Below are 16862 nucleotides of genomic sequence, written 5' to 3'. Positions count from 1 at the left end.
CGTGGCCGCACGAACCAGAGCGCGTGTGGGGAGGGGCGAAAGGAAGGGGGCGGGGTTAGCGGATGACGTATTTCCGCTTCCTCTCGGCCCAGTCGTATTTGGTTGGACGGGCTTGTTGCGGGGAAGGAGGGGACAGATTGTTTGCAGTGGAGGAGCTCGGAGTACGGGAAGGTAAACTGAGGTAAGGTTCGGCGCGCGTGTGGCGGGGGCTGGAGGCTTTGCACCCGTCTGCGTAGGAGGACTGGGGGCAGGGTCTTCGGGATTTGAGGGAGCGAGTGGGGTTGGGAGCGGGAGGCTCAGGCTGTCCTCAGGTTTGAAGAGAGGAGGTGGGGCGGGGCTGGGGGAGGGTTACTAGGGGGAATTGCAGAGCCCGGGTCCCGGGTGGGGTGGAGTAGGGGTGGGCTGAAGGAAAGAGGGTGTGGAGAGAGGACGGGAGCTCGGAGGGAAGCCGGGGAGGGGCTGGGACGGGGGAGGTGTCGGACCTCAAGCTCTTGAAGGCGGGGGAAAGTAGTCGCGCCGGGGTCTGCTGAGGATGTGGGAGTCTGCGAGGACGAGCGTGCGCTTCCCGGGGGGCCGACGGTGCGGACGGAGATGGTGGTCCAAGTGTGTTCTTACGCTGCCCGTACATTTGGCCTTTGTTTCCCTCGCAGCTCCCCCGAGACCGGCACCCCGCAGCCTCGGTTCGGGCCCAGCCTCATCTCTCCAGCTGCCGCCACAGCCTGGAGGCGCCTGCCTCCGCCCTCCCGAATGGTGCTACTCCTCGCAGGCCTCGGCCCGGGATCCAGACCTCCTTTGCCCCCTGCCTCGGAGCTTCTGCTCCGGGTCTCCCCCGGTGGACTGCTCGTGGCGGGCAGGGAAGAACTTTTCCACAGACAAGGCTATCGCTGCAGGAGCGCCTCCGACGCTTTGAATCTCGGCCTCTAACCCGGTGTGGGGGTGTCCCTCTCTCCCCTCTTCTACCCGCCGAGAGGAGAATCCCTTCTTCTTGCAGCCCAGAGCCTGGGAGGTCCCAAGGTGGGGCCCTGGTCCCAGCATGTCAGTCCTCTCTTGTGCGTAGGGCTGTGCCCTCTCCCCGTTAGCATGGCTGAATTCAGGCCGGTGCCCGGGGGGCGGGAGACCCCGCAGGGGGAGCTTCGGGCGGAGGTGGTAGAGGATGAATCCTCGCGAAGCCCGGTCGCGGAGGAGCCCCCTGGGAGAGGCGGCGGCAGCCACGGCAGTGAGGCCAAACTGTCTCCCAGGGAAGAGGAAGAGCTGGATCCTCGGATACAGGTGAGAAGACACAGGGCGCCCAGATTCCAGCTCTCTGGGGGAGCTATTCGATGAGCGAAGGGTCAGACTGACCCTCTGTCCCGTGCCCTGTGCATGGGGGCAGGAAAGGGAGGCAGGCTTGTCAGTAGGTCGTCGCAGGACAGCGTAGCCGGTGCTGAGAGCGCTGTGTGTGATGCCAGGTCAGAGAGGGCCCGCAGCCGAAGGCCTCCAGACCACGTGAAGCCGCAGACCGGCCTCAGGTGCAGAGCCTTCTTTGGGTCAGCTGAGAATAGGACTCTTGTTCTCCTTTCCATACAAGCGAAGGGGCTCTCACCTCAGAGACGCGCTGTGCAACACGGTGGTTTTGGGATCGGGAGGCAGTTTCGTATCTTCCCTTCTCTCCTTTCCTCATCAGCGCTTCCCCAGGGAGGGTCGCACCTCCCTGGTGGGACAGGACACATCCTGCAGTGGCTCCACAGAGGGAGGCCTCCAGGGAAGTCCTGATGTGTTTAGGGAGTGGTCCTGAGCCATGGTCAGTCCTTAATAACAGATTGCCAGTTCTGAGGATGCTGGTTACAACTGGTGAACAGAGAAGCCGATTTATTACCTTGGAGTATGAACAGCCTAGCAGTTGTTAGGATGGGCAGATCTTTGAAGGGGACCTCCGAGCTGTGGGGGAGGAGGACAGGCATGAGTGCTGGTGAGATTCTTGGTCAGCGGAGGTGGGACTGTAGTGTTTCGGGGCAATGACGGGGAAAGCTGCTTGGTGGGGTGAAGGCGGGAGGTTCCCGTGTGTTGGGGGTTGAGTCTGCTGTAAGGTCTGGCAGCATCTCCAAGATGTGGATGTAGAGGTACCTGTAGATGAGAAGAGCATCTTAGGGCTTGCATTCCTGGGCTTCTCTGCCAATAGGCCTTTGTTAGGTTGTTTCTGTGAGTCAAGAAGAAATAAAATCTGGTCCTAGTATCCTCCTGCCCTCTTGCTAGGGGTTCTCTGGACGTGGGGTCAGGAAGCTGTGTCCACACTTACACTGGAGCTGTGGTGAGCCGTTTGTTTACTGGCGTGAGCCTGTCTCATGGGTGTCTCATTGAAAACAGCTTAGTTTCTCCTGCTAATTCTACAGATTCGTCATCTACTGAGGAAGTAAGTTGTAGGGAAAAACGTGTTGGGCCGAAATTGGAGCAACCTCCAGCCCCCTGCTTTGTGATTCTCATGTGAGTTATGTAATCTCTGAGCTTCCCCTCCTTCATCTAGGACTTGGTGGAGCTGATTGGCTCAGCTCGTTGCTCTGCTCTGCCGGGGTCCTGATTCTTGGCTCTCATAACTCTTCTGCTTATCTCTCCGTGAAAGTTCGTAGGTAGTACTTTGGGAAAGAGACCCCTCTCCTTTCTGTGGGGAGGACGGCTGGGTGATGCGCCTCATGCATCTCCTTCCAGTGCTCCTTGCTCTGCTCCAGGGAAGAATCTGCTATGGGTGGTTTCTTTGCTCAGGCTCTCTTGCTCCTGTGTGTTTTTCCAGTGCCCACACAGGCAAAGGCCACAGCACGAAGAGGCACTCTCATGTTGTGCTGTTCAATAAAGTAGCTGTTAGCCGCATGTGGTTACTTCAGTAAGATCAATTAAAATTAAATAAAAAATAGAATTGCAGTTTTCCAGCTGCCCTTGGTATTGCAGAGGTAGAACAATTTCCACCATCAGAGTCCTCCTGGATGAGGGCCAGAGAGTACCACGAAGGCATAAGATTTGCCTTGAATCCAGGGAGCTCACAGTGTTACCGGAGCAAGAGGGACAGGCAGACTGTAGTCTCTCTTGCTAAACAGGAGGCACATTGTGGAGTGGTGTGGGTCAGGTATGGAGGGAAGGTCTTGTCGTAGGGGCCTCCACCTTGGGTGGCACACTTGTGGCTGGGCCAGTGCTCTGCCCTTAGCAGGGCCTTTGCATCTTCTTGCCATGTGGAAGAGGTAGCCTGATGTGAGGGGCACCTCTCACAGAGAAAGCTGGTAGCATTCAGCCCTTCTGCGTTTGGAAGACATTAGGACATGTGTCATGTGAGCTCCCTCTTGGTGTTGACAGTACAGAAGACCAGGTTATTCGGGAGTAACTGTCTCAGTAGTTTAAATGGATTCTCAGTGTATTTTGTGGGTCTCCACTAACAGACCTGTCATAATCTACCAGCAGGTTTTAAAAAGACCTGTTCCTGAGCCATTCCCAGAAATGTGAATTCTGGTGTTGATTGGGTGAGAAGTGGACATGCAGCCTACACGTCTGCTGAGCCAGGGGATATCCCAAAGGCTAGGGACTCTGTTCAGTTATTTTCTGAAACTCCAAGATATGGTCACTCTTAAGGCAAGGCTCTTACTCCTGTCGGGAGTAGGGTTTCTTGGCAGGCAGTTTGTGTCTCTGTTGTCTGGTGGGATGCCTTTGGAAGTTGGAGGGAAGCCAGCTGGAGGCCATCTCTAGGCCTGCCTGGAGTGTGCTGTCCCCCAGGGAAGGCCACTGGCTTTGTCTCCATGCCTTGACCTCAGCATAGTTCTCCAAGGCCTGTAGTCTGGTACTTGGCTTTCTGCAAGGGTCCCAGTAGAGGGAAGAAATGAAGGAGGGTGGTGCTAGGATGGGTCTGCGTCTCTTCCCCTGCGACTTTCTTAGTTCTGTTTGTGATGGGCATGTTCATCCTCCTCAGGTGAATGGACACACTTACTTCCTCTGTAGCCTCTTCAGAGTGACCTCTTCATCCTCCTCCCAAGTATCAGTTTAGCTCTCACAGGACAGTCAGATTTCCCCTATTTCTCAATCCTTGGGCCATGCATCACCCTGGCTCTGTATCACCATGGGCTTAAATGTTTCAGTGGCCTGCGCAAGGTGGGCGGGAGCATCTGTCGGCTGAGCAACCATGCCTTTGACAGTGGCCTGGCATCTTTGGAATGTGCCTGGTGTGCCCCAGGAAGGTCACCCTCCCTGCTGGTTGCGCCCTCCCTGATGGATGATGTGTGCTGACTCAGACTTCATCGTGTTTAAATTCCATTTCATCCGGGTGCCAGGAGTCCCTGGTGGAGCAGGCCAAATGGAATGTGTTGCCAGCTTCCCTAAACAGAGCCCTGAGTGCTTGTTGGCTTTCCACTAAGCCTTGCCTTGGGTCTGCCCCAGCCTGGTTGTCCACCCTGCCCTCTAGCCTATTCTGTACCCTGGTCTCCTGGTCCTGTTAGAAGAAGCTTTGCTGCTGAGTGGTGGACCTCATCATCAAAATATTTTAGTCGCTGGAAGTGCTGTGTGGGCACAAGTTCCCTTATAGGAAGATGTGCCCACTCCTGCCCTTTGCCGGTAGCCAGAGCCCTTCACATCCTTTTCCCAGTGGGATGATTTATGGAGAGCCGTTCACTCCTGTGATGATCTTGTTAGGATCTGGAAGCATGCTGGGCCATGGAACTGAGTGGGATCCAGTATCGGACCTTGGTTTGCCCACGGGAATGTTGCAGGATGGCCTTTACTGACCTCCTCATCTCCTCTAGGCTCAGTTTATTGCCTCCTGAGGCCTGCATGTCCTTTTCCTACCAAGACTGTGGTTTTTCTAGGTGATTGTACTCCTGTCTTCTCTGAGGCATCCATCCATGGATGTCCTTCGTTCTAGGATGGTGGTCACAGTAGTGGGAAAGCCAGATTCCTCATCAGGTCCTAGGTCCATTTTCAATTCTACCCCTAATTCCCTGCTTTATTGTTTCCGATCTAGCAAATTTGAATGAGCCGAGAAAGAGTATTCTTGCAGGAGCTGCTGAAAGCACTGTTACCTCCTCTCCCGGATAGCCTGAAACCCGCTCCGGGCCTAATCAAGCTAGAGGAGAGTAGGCTCACAGTGGGAGAGGTTGTCTCTCATCCTGACAAGAACTGTGGTTTTTGAGGAATCTTTCCATCGACTGAAGGTGGTATCCTGGGTAGGAAAGTTCTGTGAAACTCAGAGCTGTGTGTTGGGAGGTGCTGGCTCTGCCTCTGGTCCTCTTCAGGGGTCCTTTGAGTCATGTCACTGCTTGTAGTTCATAGCATTTTGATGTGATCTTATGGTCACTGGGTTGTGTGACTAACGTGCACCAGCTTCTGGACCCACAGTGTCCAGGGTGGGAGCCACATGCTACTGGTCAGGTTGAGATGTGCTCTAAGGCTCAAATGTGCAAGGATTTCAAAGGCATAGATTGAAAGGAATGTAAAAATATTTTATAATTTATGTTGATAACATGTTAAAATTTTAACATTTTGGGTATTTGGGATAAATGGAATGTATTGTTAACAACTTAACCTGTTTGCTTTTGCATTTTTTTAAAAATGGTTGCCAGAAAACTAAAAATTCAATGTGAGGCTCACATATATTTGTTGGATTGTTCTGCTCTGTAAAGTTTAGAGCCAAATTTATGGCCTTCTTTGAGGCAGGGTGTGCATTGTTGTTGGCGTGCATATTTCTCTATCCTTGTTCCTGGTTCTGTTATATGTTTCTTCCTTTCACTGTAATTTGGGCATATAATTTGGTTTCCTGGATTCTTAATTGCTGACTTAAACCTTTTAGGGGTTGAGGAAAGGCATAGAAATAAAAAGACTAAAAGGGGATCATATACTGGGTTGTTGGAAGGGCCAGATGAGGTGTGTGGGGGCCAGTGATGGCAGCATCAGTCATTGCCAAGTGCAGGTCATGTCTGGGTCGTGGGCAGCAAGCAGACTCAGGCTGGGTTCCACCACCCTGTCCAGGAGCTGCAAGGCCCCTGGGAGAGGATCCCATAGCTGAGTGTCAGGAATCTCACTGGGCATTGCTCTTTCTCAGGAGTGTCCTTGGCTTGGTGGGCTCATGATTTCTCCCTGAGGTTCTCCCTCCTTGCTACAGACTCTGTTATGTGAGGACCTGGGGTCTCTGACAGCCCACTGCCCAGGCAGGCCTAGAAGCCTCTTGAGTCATGTGATACTCCCTAATTTTGACCTTACTTACCTGTCAGACTCAGAATTCTGTGTCCTGCATTTGTCTGGTATCCTCCCTGTTCTCGCCCACCTGGAATACTACAGACAGCCTGCCTCTGGCTCTTGTAAATGTCCCTCGTATTGCTCAGATCTGCCTTCCTGAACCACAGACCAGGTGGTGCCACACTCTGAGGGGCTTCCCCTGCCACTGGGAAAAGTTGTGGTATCCTTTCTCTGTGCCCTAGCCTTGCTGGCTTCTTACTTGACAAGCTCCCTGCCCCAGGCACCTGATCTCCTGATTCTTGGCTCCTTCCTGTCACTGGTGGTTTTCTTTTCTCTGTATCCATCAAGGCCCAGCTTAGGAGCAAGGACTTTGAGCATCCTGCCCTGGCCTTTCCTGCCAAGGCAGATGACCCTGCTGCCCCCACCATGCCCACCTGTTATAGCTGCTTACACTGCTGAGGCCCTGTTGCTTGCTTACTGGGCCAAGAGTGGCCACCTCTTTGTTTTCTGAGTGCTGGGGTCTCAGCAATGCTGAGCTGTGATGCATATGTAGAAAACCTGTGATGGGTGAGTAGTTAGGGGTAGTGTTCTCTGACTTAGCTCTGCAGAGACCTCTGGCCGGAGTGTGAAGAGAAGGTGGCACGATCTGATGAAGCGAGGGCAGGCTTGCTGCCATTTTGCTGTGGGTGCATGCGTGTTCCATTTGCTGAATGTTGATTTCCTCATTGTTAAAATGGGGGTTTAATGATCGGATGCAGAGATGGAGTTGGGGAGGATTGCAGGAGACTATGTTATTAGGTCTCCTTCAAGGAGCCATTCCACAGAGCCTCCTGCATCTCTTCCCTTCTCTGGTCAGGTGGACTTTCCCTCCTTGCACTGCCCTTCCAGCCCACGTGGTTCGCATGAGGCTACTTTCTACTGCTCTAATTTTTTGCCCCTCTCCGGCAGGAAGAGCTAGAGCATCTGAACCAGGCCAGCGAAGAGATCAACCAGGTGGAGCTACAGCTGGATGTGAGTATTGCTCCTTTTCCTCACACCCTTGGGCTGGTCCCGGAGGTGTCTTCTCTCCCTGTTCAATATGGCGGCAGTGAAGGGGCATGTATGAAAAGCTGGAGGGGCTGGGACCCACACATATGCCTTCCCTCTGCCCTGTGTCCCTATCCCTTTTGCCAGGAGGCCAGGACCACCTATCGGAGGATCCTGCAGGAGTCAGCAAGGAAGCTCAACACGCAGGGCTCCCACTTGGGGAGCTGCATCGAGAAGGCCCGGCCTTACTATGAGGCTCGGCGGCTTGCTAAGGAGGTATGGCCAGCCGGTGTATGTTCCAGAAGGGCCATGTGCAGAGCCTGGCCCTGGACTCTTCTGTCTCTGTTTGGGGTGTGAGACGGAACACTTTCTCATTTCTTTTTTATGTTTCTTCCCTTTGGTTCATTTCTATTTTCTTTGCTCACCCCGCCATTCCTTTACCCTTTTCCTCCCCTTCTTTTTCTTTCTTTCTCCTCTCCTTTCCTTTCCTTTTTCTCTTCATTCCTCTTCCCCATCCCTCCCCTTACTTTCTTTTCTTTCTTTCTACACAAATACTGTGGGTTCATTATTGGAAGACTGCAATGTAACCGTAACTGTAAGACCAGAAGAAAACCAAAATCACCCCAAATCCTACCATGTGCATGTTTCATGTTTTTTGTACCTAGGATTTGTTTTAGTCAAGTATGGTAGGGTGGCAGACACAGAGACAGCTGCCTTGAAAGGAGAGTTTATTACTTAACATTTCCAAGAAGAAAGGACATGCCACACCATGTAGGGGATGGAAGGTACTAGAGGAAACCTTGGCTTAGAGCCTTTATTGTGTTTACAATGGGAAGGAACGGGTAAGGCAGGGTAGGCAACCTTTAGCAAATTTAGAATTTAATAGCTTGAATAATTGTGGGCTCTGGGCTATGGGGGTGGTCTCTGTGTTTTGGTAGCCGGCCCTGGAGTAACATAGGGCAGGGGAAATACTGGCTGGTGTGTGAGAGTTAGATAAAGGGGGTGGTGGGATTTGGATTGGTTGGTTTGCATTTGAGAGGTGTGCTCAAAGGGGAGTTTACTATTTTTAGGAGTTAGCTAGCCCTGGAAGGGCCACAAGGCCCCCAAGATTTCAAAGCACCAAAAAATATAGAAAATAAAAAACATAATACAGTACAGGTAACCCCTTAATTTTTTTGGAGGGTTATATATTTTGCCAAAATGAGATGACATGGTATGTGCTATTTTTATTCCTTTATTTTACTTATATTATGACATGGTACCATGTCAAAAAGTATATATCCATGCTGTAATTTTTAAGAACTGCCTAATATTTCCTCTTTTTATTATTATTTTTCATTTAATCAGTTCCTTGTAACTGAAACCTTAGGTTGGTTTCCATTGTTTTGTGGTAAGCATAGCTGTGATGCCTGTCTCTGAGTGCTTGTCTTCCTTCCTTCAGCTTACCTGCTGGGCTGGAGTTGGTGAAATCAGGGGTTTGTTTTCTCTAAGACTTGGTCTGTGTCATAACCACCTTGTATCTAAAGTGGTGGGGATTATTCTTTGTTCTCTGCAGGGTAGAAAAGTCCGGTGGCCTTTGCAAATGCTGATTTCACACACTCACCCTCTAGTGGCAGTATCATTTTCCAATCTTTGTTTCTACATTTCTTTATTTAAGTCATAGCCTTACAAAATATTCTTTATAGGTAAAATATTACTTTTTTGGCCCTTACGCTCAGTGCAGTTTGGGAAGTGAAGCCGACATTGCAACCGGCCTTCCTCCTTCTCTTGTCCTCATCTAAGCGGGGTCTCCATGGGTGGGTGGGGGTCCTTGGGGCTCCGCATCCTGATGATCCTCTCTTCCCAGGCCCAGCAAGAGACCCAGAAGGCAGCGCTGCGGTACGAGCGGGCCGTGAGCATGCACAATGCTGCCCGGGAGATGGTGTTTGTGGCTGAGCAGGGTGTCATGGCTGATAAGAACCGGCTAGACCCCACCTGGCAGGAGATGCTCAACCATGCCACCTGCAAGGTGAGCCAGGCCATGTCAGCAGGTCTTCCCAGGTTCAGCTGCTTCCTTTGCTGTCCTTTCATCCCATCGCCCTCCTGCCTCCTCTCTGTGTTCTCCACTCAGGCCTTTCCTCGGCCTTGATTCTGTTTCAAGCCAAACCTCTTTCTTGCTCTCTGTCCTGTCTAGGCTTTGCTAGTGTACCTTTTGCAGTGTAGTTTATGTATCATTTCTCAGCTATTCAAAGGAGAGGGTGGTATGGGAGGATCCCTAACATCAGCTCCAGTTGGCCACCTTCACCTTGTGAAGATGTTAGTCCATTGGAGTTGTTACAGCAGAATCACATAGACTGGGTGGCTTAAGCAACAGTTAATGTCTTCCAGTTCTGTGGGCTCGGAAGTCCAAGCTCAGGTGCAGGCCAATTTTGTATCTGGTAAGGGCCTGCTTCCTGATTCCTAGACAGCTGGGGGTCTTTTCAATGTGGTGAAAAAGCTTTCACTGAGGTGGAAGGGATGAGTGGGAGCTCTCCAGGACCTCTTTTATGAGGGCACTAATCACATTTAAACTACTCCCCCAACCTCTCAAAGGGCCCACATCCAATGTCATCACTTAAGGGTTAGGATTTCAACATAGGAATTTTGGGAGGATACAAACATTTAGTCTCGCAGCAAATGCCAGCTCCTGAAGGAAGATCATGTCTCAAGAGGCAAAAGCATGCGTCCTCGGTCAGTGACGGATGTCCTCTGCCCCATCTGGGCCAGGTGAATGAAGCAGAGGAGGAGCGGCTTCGTGGTGAGCGGGAGCATCAGCGGGTGACCCGGCTGTGCCAGCAGGCTGAAGCTCGGGTCCAGGCCCTGCAGAAGACGCTCCGGCGGGCCATTGGCAAGAGCCGCCCTTACTTCGAGCTCAAGGCCCAGTTCAGCCAGATTCTGGAGGTAAGGGAGGAGTGGGAGAGGGGTAGGGTCTGAACAGTCAGGAACGGGATAGGCATGGAGAGTGAGGGCAGTTAGAGGGGATGTTGGTGCTTCTCCAGGCCATCTGCTAGACCAGTGTGGTGGGACAGGTGGTAGGACAGGTGCTTAGAATGACCCACAGGAGTGGGAGTTGGGCTTGGAGGATGGGTGCTGGCAGAGAATGGAGTCGAAAGGAGGTAAGTGAGAGAAAGTGGGAATTGGGAAACCAGGGAGAATGGGGATCAGGAACTGGCCAGAAAGGGAAAGGGCACAGTGGGGAGAGGAGGAGTAGGTGGGAATGAGGACCTGGTGGGAAGGTCTTAAGACGGTCAGGTTTAGGTGAGGAGCTGGGCAGGAAGGCTGGGGAAGAGGAATCCAAAGAGGAGGACCGAAGGGGGCTGGACTGAGTGGGGTAGAGCCCTGTGGTTTTGTGTTGGGTGGTCTGGGAAAGGAGGCACTGTGCAGAGTGCTCAGGGGGCTCAGAGTGCTTGATCACCTCATTCTGTTCCTCCTTCCTCAGGAGCATAAGGCCAAGGTGACAGAGCTGGAGCAGCAGGTGGCCCAGGCCAAGACTCGCTATTCAGTTGCCCTGCGCAACCTGGAGCAGATCAGCGAGCAGATTCACGCACGGCGCCGGGGCCAGCTCCCGCATGCCCCAGGCCAGCGGCGTTCCTCCCCTGTGGGGGCAGAGGCTGGGCCTGATGGTGGGGAGGATGGGGACAGTGGGATCATCGAGGGGGCTGAAGGCGGGGGCCTGGAGGAGGGCAGTAGCCTGGGTCCTGGGGCTGCCCCTGACACAGACACGCTTAGCCTGCTGAGCCTGCGCACGGTGGCCTCGGACCTGCAGAAATGTGACTCTGTGGAGCACCTGCGGGGCCTCTCAGACCACACCAGTCTGGACGGCCAGGAGCTGGGTTCCCAGAGCGGGAGCCGTGGGGGCCGCCACCAGCGCAGCATCAGCCTGTAGTCCATGCTCAAGGTGGCTAGTCCTTTCATCACCACTGGCCCTCGTAGGGCTGGACAGGCTCTGTGCTCCCTCTTCCTCAGGTCCTTTCTTCCCTTGGAGAGGTCAGGTTGGTCCTTGCCTCTGGTGGATTTCTCCCTGTCCTTGCCCTCCCAGCTCCCTCTTCACAGGTGGCAGCTCTCTTTGCCTTACCCTTTCAGAAGGCTTTTCTCTGGCTTTCACATTTGCCCTCTCCTGCTAGCTCCTCATGGTCTGATGCCCTTTGCTGCCCCCTTTCTGCTTTCCTTCCATCTGTCTGGCTTTCCCCTCAGGGAACTTGGTCTAGAAGGCACAGGGAAGCCCATCGGAGAAGGTGGGTGTGGGGCCCAAGTCCTGGCATCTTGGCCCCTAGCTCGAGGAAATAGGTGTTCCTTCCACCTCCCCATCTCCCAAGGTCTAGGGATGCTACAGAGCTCTTCTGGCAGCCCTGTGCCCTAGGCCTCTGTCCCGGCCTGCCCATATGGAACCTGAAATGCACTGTAGGACTGTGTACGTCTGGAAGACACTACTGATCCCTACAGTGCTCCCTCCTCATGACCTAAGCCACTTTGCTATGTGTGCCACAAAGCAGGATTGGAAGGGTACCAGTGTCAGAGAAGGTGAAACCCAAACCCACTGTCAACACAGAGTACACCACCCACTCCAGATAGGCTCCCATGTGTATGGTGTTTTCTGCAGCTGGGCTGGGCTGTTAACATTGCTAAGGTGCCAGTGGGTCTCTAACAAGGGTCCATGTTGGCAGGTGGACATGAAAATGAGGTCCTGATGGTTGAGGCCCTTGCCATTCATGCTGCAGAGTTGGGTTTACTTTTTCTGGGTAGAGGATGTTGAGCTGAATCTCAGCACCCTCCTGAGGGGTGGAGTTAGGGAAATTGGTGCTCAGTTGCTCTCCCTCTTGCTCTCCCAAACCAAACAATACCTACTCCAGGATCCCTTAGGGAAATGCTCAAGTTTGGCTGCACAGCCTTCTCTGTTGTAGGTAGGGGTTGTCCTGGGGTGAGGGTGCCCACCCTCCATGGGGAGCAGCTCTGGGTGTTTGGTGGTGTTCCAGGCCCTATGGTGGGGAAGGTGGGGAAGCCATGGTAGATCTGGGTGCCTTGGGAGAACTGGTCCTTCTTCCTTTGCCACCCTAAGAGGTCTGAGAGCTGGACTCTGGGCAGGACAGCTTGCACTTAGGCCTTTGTGCTGCTGCTGTCACCTGGGAGGAGTGGGCTTTCATATGGAGGGTGGTGTCTCCCTGTGCTAAGGTGGTCACTATGAGAACCACTGGGTTTGAGGTGGCCATGGGTGAAGGGAAGAAAGGGAGGGAGGACGTGGGCATGCGTGTGTGCATGTGCTGGGGGAGTATGTGTGTGTGTGTGTGTGTGTGTGTGTGTGTGAGAGAGAGAGAAAAGGGTATGCCCCTGATTTTATTTAAATAAAATAGTTTATGTATCAGTAATGTTTGCTGTCCCTGTCAGGGGAGGGAGGAAGAGAAGGGCAGAGTGTGTGTGGGGAGGCTCTTGATGGGTGAGTCAGGGCAGGGAAGATGCCTCCTCCTCCCACCTTTCAGGGGAGGAGGGGTCGGCAGGGTGGAGAGGACATTGTTCTAGTGGTCCGGAAAAGACAAAGGTGCCAGTCCTGGGTGTGTCTGCAGTTGAGCATGAAGGAAGGGGAGGGACAAAAGTAGGGTTGTAGGAGACTTAAGTTTCAGATAGAGTTTTTGTCTCCTGCAGTGTTTAGGACATAATACTAAGTTTTTATGTTGTCTGTCTAAAATTTAATGTAGATGAAAGGTGACACTCAAATCACGACTTGACGTGTTGTGGGGTGCAAAGGATTTGAGTGTGTTTGGACCCACAGCCTGTGAAATATCTAGTGGAATCAGGTTGGGGCGGGATGAGAACTTTGGGAGCCATGGATGTGTAGAGTGAAAGCTTTGGATCAAGCGCCCTCAGCCCCAGCCCCAGAGGTGCACCTACATTTCGGGCCAGGTGAGGAGGACATCATCCAAAGGGTAGAGAAGGCACTGCCAGGGATGAGGGCAGGAGACCCACTGGAAACTTGATGGGAGATGGTTGTCTTGAAGACCCTTGAGGGGAAGAGTGAAGGGCAGAAGTTGGGATGGAAGGGCAGAGCAGTGACCCTGGTGATCTCAGATGGCAGATGGGCCATCAGGAGCCACTGTGTTTTGAACATGCGCTGTGTACCCTTCGACAGGTACTGTCCAGGTGAGACTACCTTTCCCAACCTGGACTTTTTTTTTTTAAACAAATTATCTTTCTCATAGTTCCAGAGGATAAAAGCCTGAGGTCAAGCCACGAGTAGGATTAATTCCTTCTGAGGATTGTAAGGGAAGGATCTGTTTCAGGTCTCTCTCCTTAACTTGCAGGTCTGTCTTCTCCCAGGGTCTTCATCTTCCCTGTGTACGAGTCTGTTCAGATTTCTCTCTTAAAACGATACCAGTCATATAGGATCAGGGTTCACCCTAATGACCTCATTTTACTTTAATAACTTCTGCAAGGACCCTATCTCCAAGTACAGTCACATTCCGACTAGGTTACAGCTTCAGCATATGAATTCTGAGGGAGACGCAATTCAGTCCATAACAGCACAAAAGCACATCATCACAATAAACAATGTAAATGGTATCTGATCCTGTCTTTCCATTACAACATCACTAGATTTAATCTACTATTTTGCTTATTGGAATGCCGTTCAACTGACCTCTCTTTCTAATTGAGAAAGTGTGGTGAGGCAGATGGGTGCCAAAATATTCCCTTTATTACTGGAAAAGTTGTGATGAGAATACATGGCCTATGTCCTTGGGCAAGTAGGCTTTCTGAGATGACACTCCAGGGTCATACTTCCTACCCACCCCCGCAAGTCACTTGGTGTGGAGGAGACCCAGAGAAGAAGGGCTGGCTGTGCACACTCAGTTTCTCTTCACCAAATCACCTACCAGATAAGAATGGAGAGCTAGTAGGAGAGTTAAGAGCCAATGGTGCTGCTTCCATGTGGAAGAAAATAGCCACAGCAAATATGTCTCCCCCAACCCCCACCCTATCCCAAGTGGTCTTGTACTTATCCACTGTGACTCTTGCCAGGATATGAATTTACCTGTTTCCACAACAACCTTAGGAGGTAGGTGGCACCATGATTGTCTTTTCATAGATGCTAGTACAGGTGGGGATGCCCAATTTGCCCCCAGCCTTGTAGAAGGTAAAGGAGGCATTTGGCCTTGAGTCCACAGGGACCAGAGGTGAGAAAGTGGCGTGGGCAGAATCACCTCAAGAAGTGTTACTGGGGAGGGGAAGCGAGAAGTATCAGGAAGCTTGAGGAATTTTGTTTCAAAATGAGCAAGAGATGGTCAAACTGAGAGGCTGTCTCATTTCCCCCATTCCTGTACCATGTCAAAACATGGTTGGTAATAATAATTTCTCCTAAATTATGTCTTCCCCCAAGTGAGCAGTTGGGCCTCAGTCTTGCCAGCACATAATACATGCCTGGCACTAAATGTTCAGTAAACATGCTTTTCCATTTCCCTCTTCCCCCAGTTCAGATCTATGCCAGGTTACTTTGTTAGACTGTTGCTAGGAAGTCAGCATTGTATCCACAGGCCTGTGATGATATCTCCATGTTCCTACGGGTCGTTCTCAAATTTCTCTAAGCTCCAACTTACTGTAAAATGAGAAAATCTGGGTATGCCTAACCCTCTGCCAGGTCGGTGGGTGTCAGCCACAATGATCCCATATTAGCTTCCAGATGAAATGAGCTTCACATTAGGAGGCCTCCTTCGGTCCAGTGCTAGAGAAGGAGGCTTTTCTCTCTCCCTTTCCTTTTCCTTTCCTCCTTACCTCCCTTCTCTCCTTTCTCCTCTTTTCGCCCCTTCCCCCTCTTTCTTTTTTAAATAAAGGCCCTGATGAAGTTCAGGTTTACGTCTTTGTCCTGTTGTAGTTTTGGTAGTCCCCCTTACCTTCTGTGCGGTAAAGAAGGGCTTTTAGTCGTTTGTCATGGTCCCACTCTGTCAGCAGAGGGCAGCAGCCACCAGAAAGTGAATAAGTGAATGGAGAGAAATCTAAGTCAGCTGGATCCTGGTCCTCATTTTCCGGCAGTCCTATGAGGTTTGCCTCCTTGACACTTGGCAGGTGGTCCTGGGAACCTGGAGGAGGGGGTAGGGGTTGGGGTGTATGCATTAGAGTGCAACCCTGCCTGTCCCCACGTGGTCATCTTGCATCCCTGATGTGCTTGGGATGGTCTGGTGTGTGTGAAAACTGCTTCAGGTTGGGGGACACCAGATCATTTGAGGCCAGATGTTCTGTGCTTCTTGATGTCCTGTTCTTAGAACTCACCTCCTTCTTTGTTCTGCTTAGTGCTTTATTCCTCTATCCTTCCTTCACCTTTTTGCATATTATTCTCTTGGGAAGTCCCTTTGGCTTCCCTCTACTACAACTCATAAGCCTTGGGCTTCTCCTTTGTCCACCATCCATGAGCCCTGGGCTGCCATACAGCACTGTACCCTGAATTAAAGGGAACCAGGGGACCATTTTGCTGACTGGCAAAAGAGTGTGTAGTTTGTTAAATATTTAGCAGTATCTTTTAGAGTTGCAAACACTGCGGTAGGGCTTGTTAGGAATACCAGAAAGTATAATAATCATGGGTTAGACATCCAGTTAAGGAACACAGGTGGATATAGGTAACAGGTCACACACGGTAGTACACAAATAGGTGCTTATTTTTTAAGATTTATTTATTTAAAGAGAGCAGAGGGAGGGGCAGAGGAAGAGGGAGAGAGAGAATCTCAGGCACACTCCCATTGAGCTTGGAGCCCGACCTGGGGCTCTAATCTTGTGACCCTGAGATCATGACCTGAGCTGAAACCAAGAGTCTGACATTCATCCTATAACTGACTGAGCCACCCAGGTGTCCCAGACAAATAGATAAAGAGGGCTGTAGTCAAGGAGAGGTCTGGGAAGTTAAGAAAGAGAACAGAGAACTTTGAGCAGAGACCTACTCTCTGAAGCTCTGGACCAGCCCCTGTCCTCAGACTGGAGAGGTGGTGGTAAGAATCTTCCCCTTGCACTCCATTTTACCAGTCCTCTTGCCACCATGCCTTACTCTTCTGAAATAGTCCTAGGCTCCTCTGGTCAGGTCCTGTGGTGACCTGTGGTGACCTCACCAGAGGTTAGGTCTTGGTGTTTTCAGGGTATGGCATGGGGTACTTTTCACCAGACATCTGTCCATTGATTTGTTTATACTTGTGCTACTCTTGGCACAACTCTTGGCACAAGTTTTTTCTAACTTAACCTGTTAGACTTCTGCCTGTGGTTTGAGGCCCAGCTCACATGGACTTCAGACCAAATCCCCAAGGTTCCTTTGACTTGTGGGACTGGCCCAGTGTCACTCCTGGTGTCATCTCTGACTCCATCTCACTCAACACTTAACTTGGTACAATAGACATTCTACAAAATAGGGTGAGCATACGTCACGTATAGTCTAAACTGGGACACGAGCATGAAAGGGAGCAGATCCAACCCAGGACTGAAAAGCACTGACTGTACTGTCTAGAGAGACCTGTCATGCAAGGGTGTTTGCATATGGATGAAGAACTTAGCTCCTCTGAGCTCTGGTGTTCCAGTCTTCAAGAAGAGGGGCCAGACTGGGTAGATACCACCTCAGTTTATCAAAAGCACTAAGATGATACAGCTGGTGGAGGAGGTTGGGGCCTGTGAGAGGT

At 51.6% G+C, this 16862-nt stretch overlaps 1 protein-coding gene across 1 annotated transcript; it reads left to right on the top strand.

Moving 5' to 3' along the window:
• The first annotated feature begins 45 nt into the window (after positions 1–45).
• On the top strand, positions 46–12587 carry SH3BP5L (SH3 binding domain protein 5 like). Its single transcript, XM_082723485.1, has 7 exons — positions 46–181; positions 651–1269; positions 7129–7191; positions 7354–7482; positions 9053–9214; positions 9952–10125; positions 10664–12587. Exons 2-7 carry the CDS (start codon positions 1081–1083, stop codon positions 11108–11110), a joined length of 1164 nt encoding a protein of 387 aa, XP_082579611.1. The 5' UTR covers positions 46–181; positions 651–1080; the 3' UTR covers positions 11111–12587.
• Positions 12588–16862: the final 4275 nt, after the last annotated feature.

This window comes from Mustela nivalis, assembly GCF_964662115.1.
Source record: "Mustela nivalis genome assembly, chromosome: 3".
NCBI lineage: Eukaryota > Metazoa > Chordata > Mammalia > Carnivora > Mustelidae > Mustela > Mustela nivalis.
This window is presented reverse-complemented; position numbering and strand designations above follow the sequence as displayed.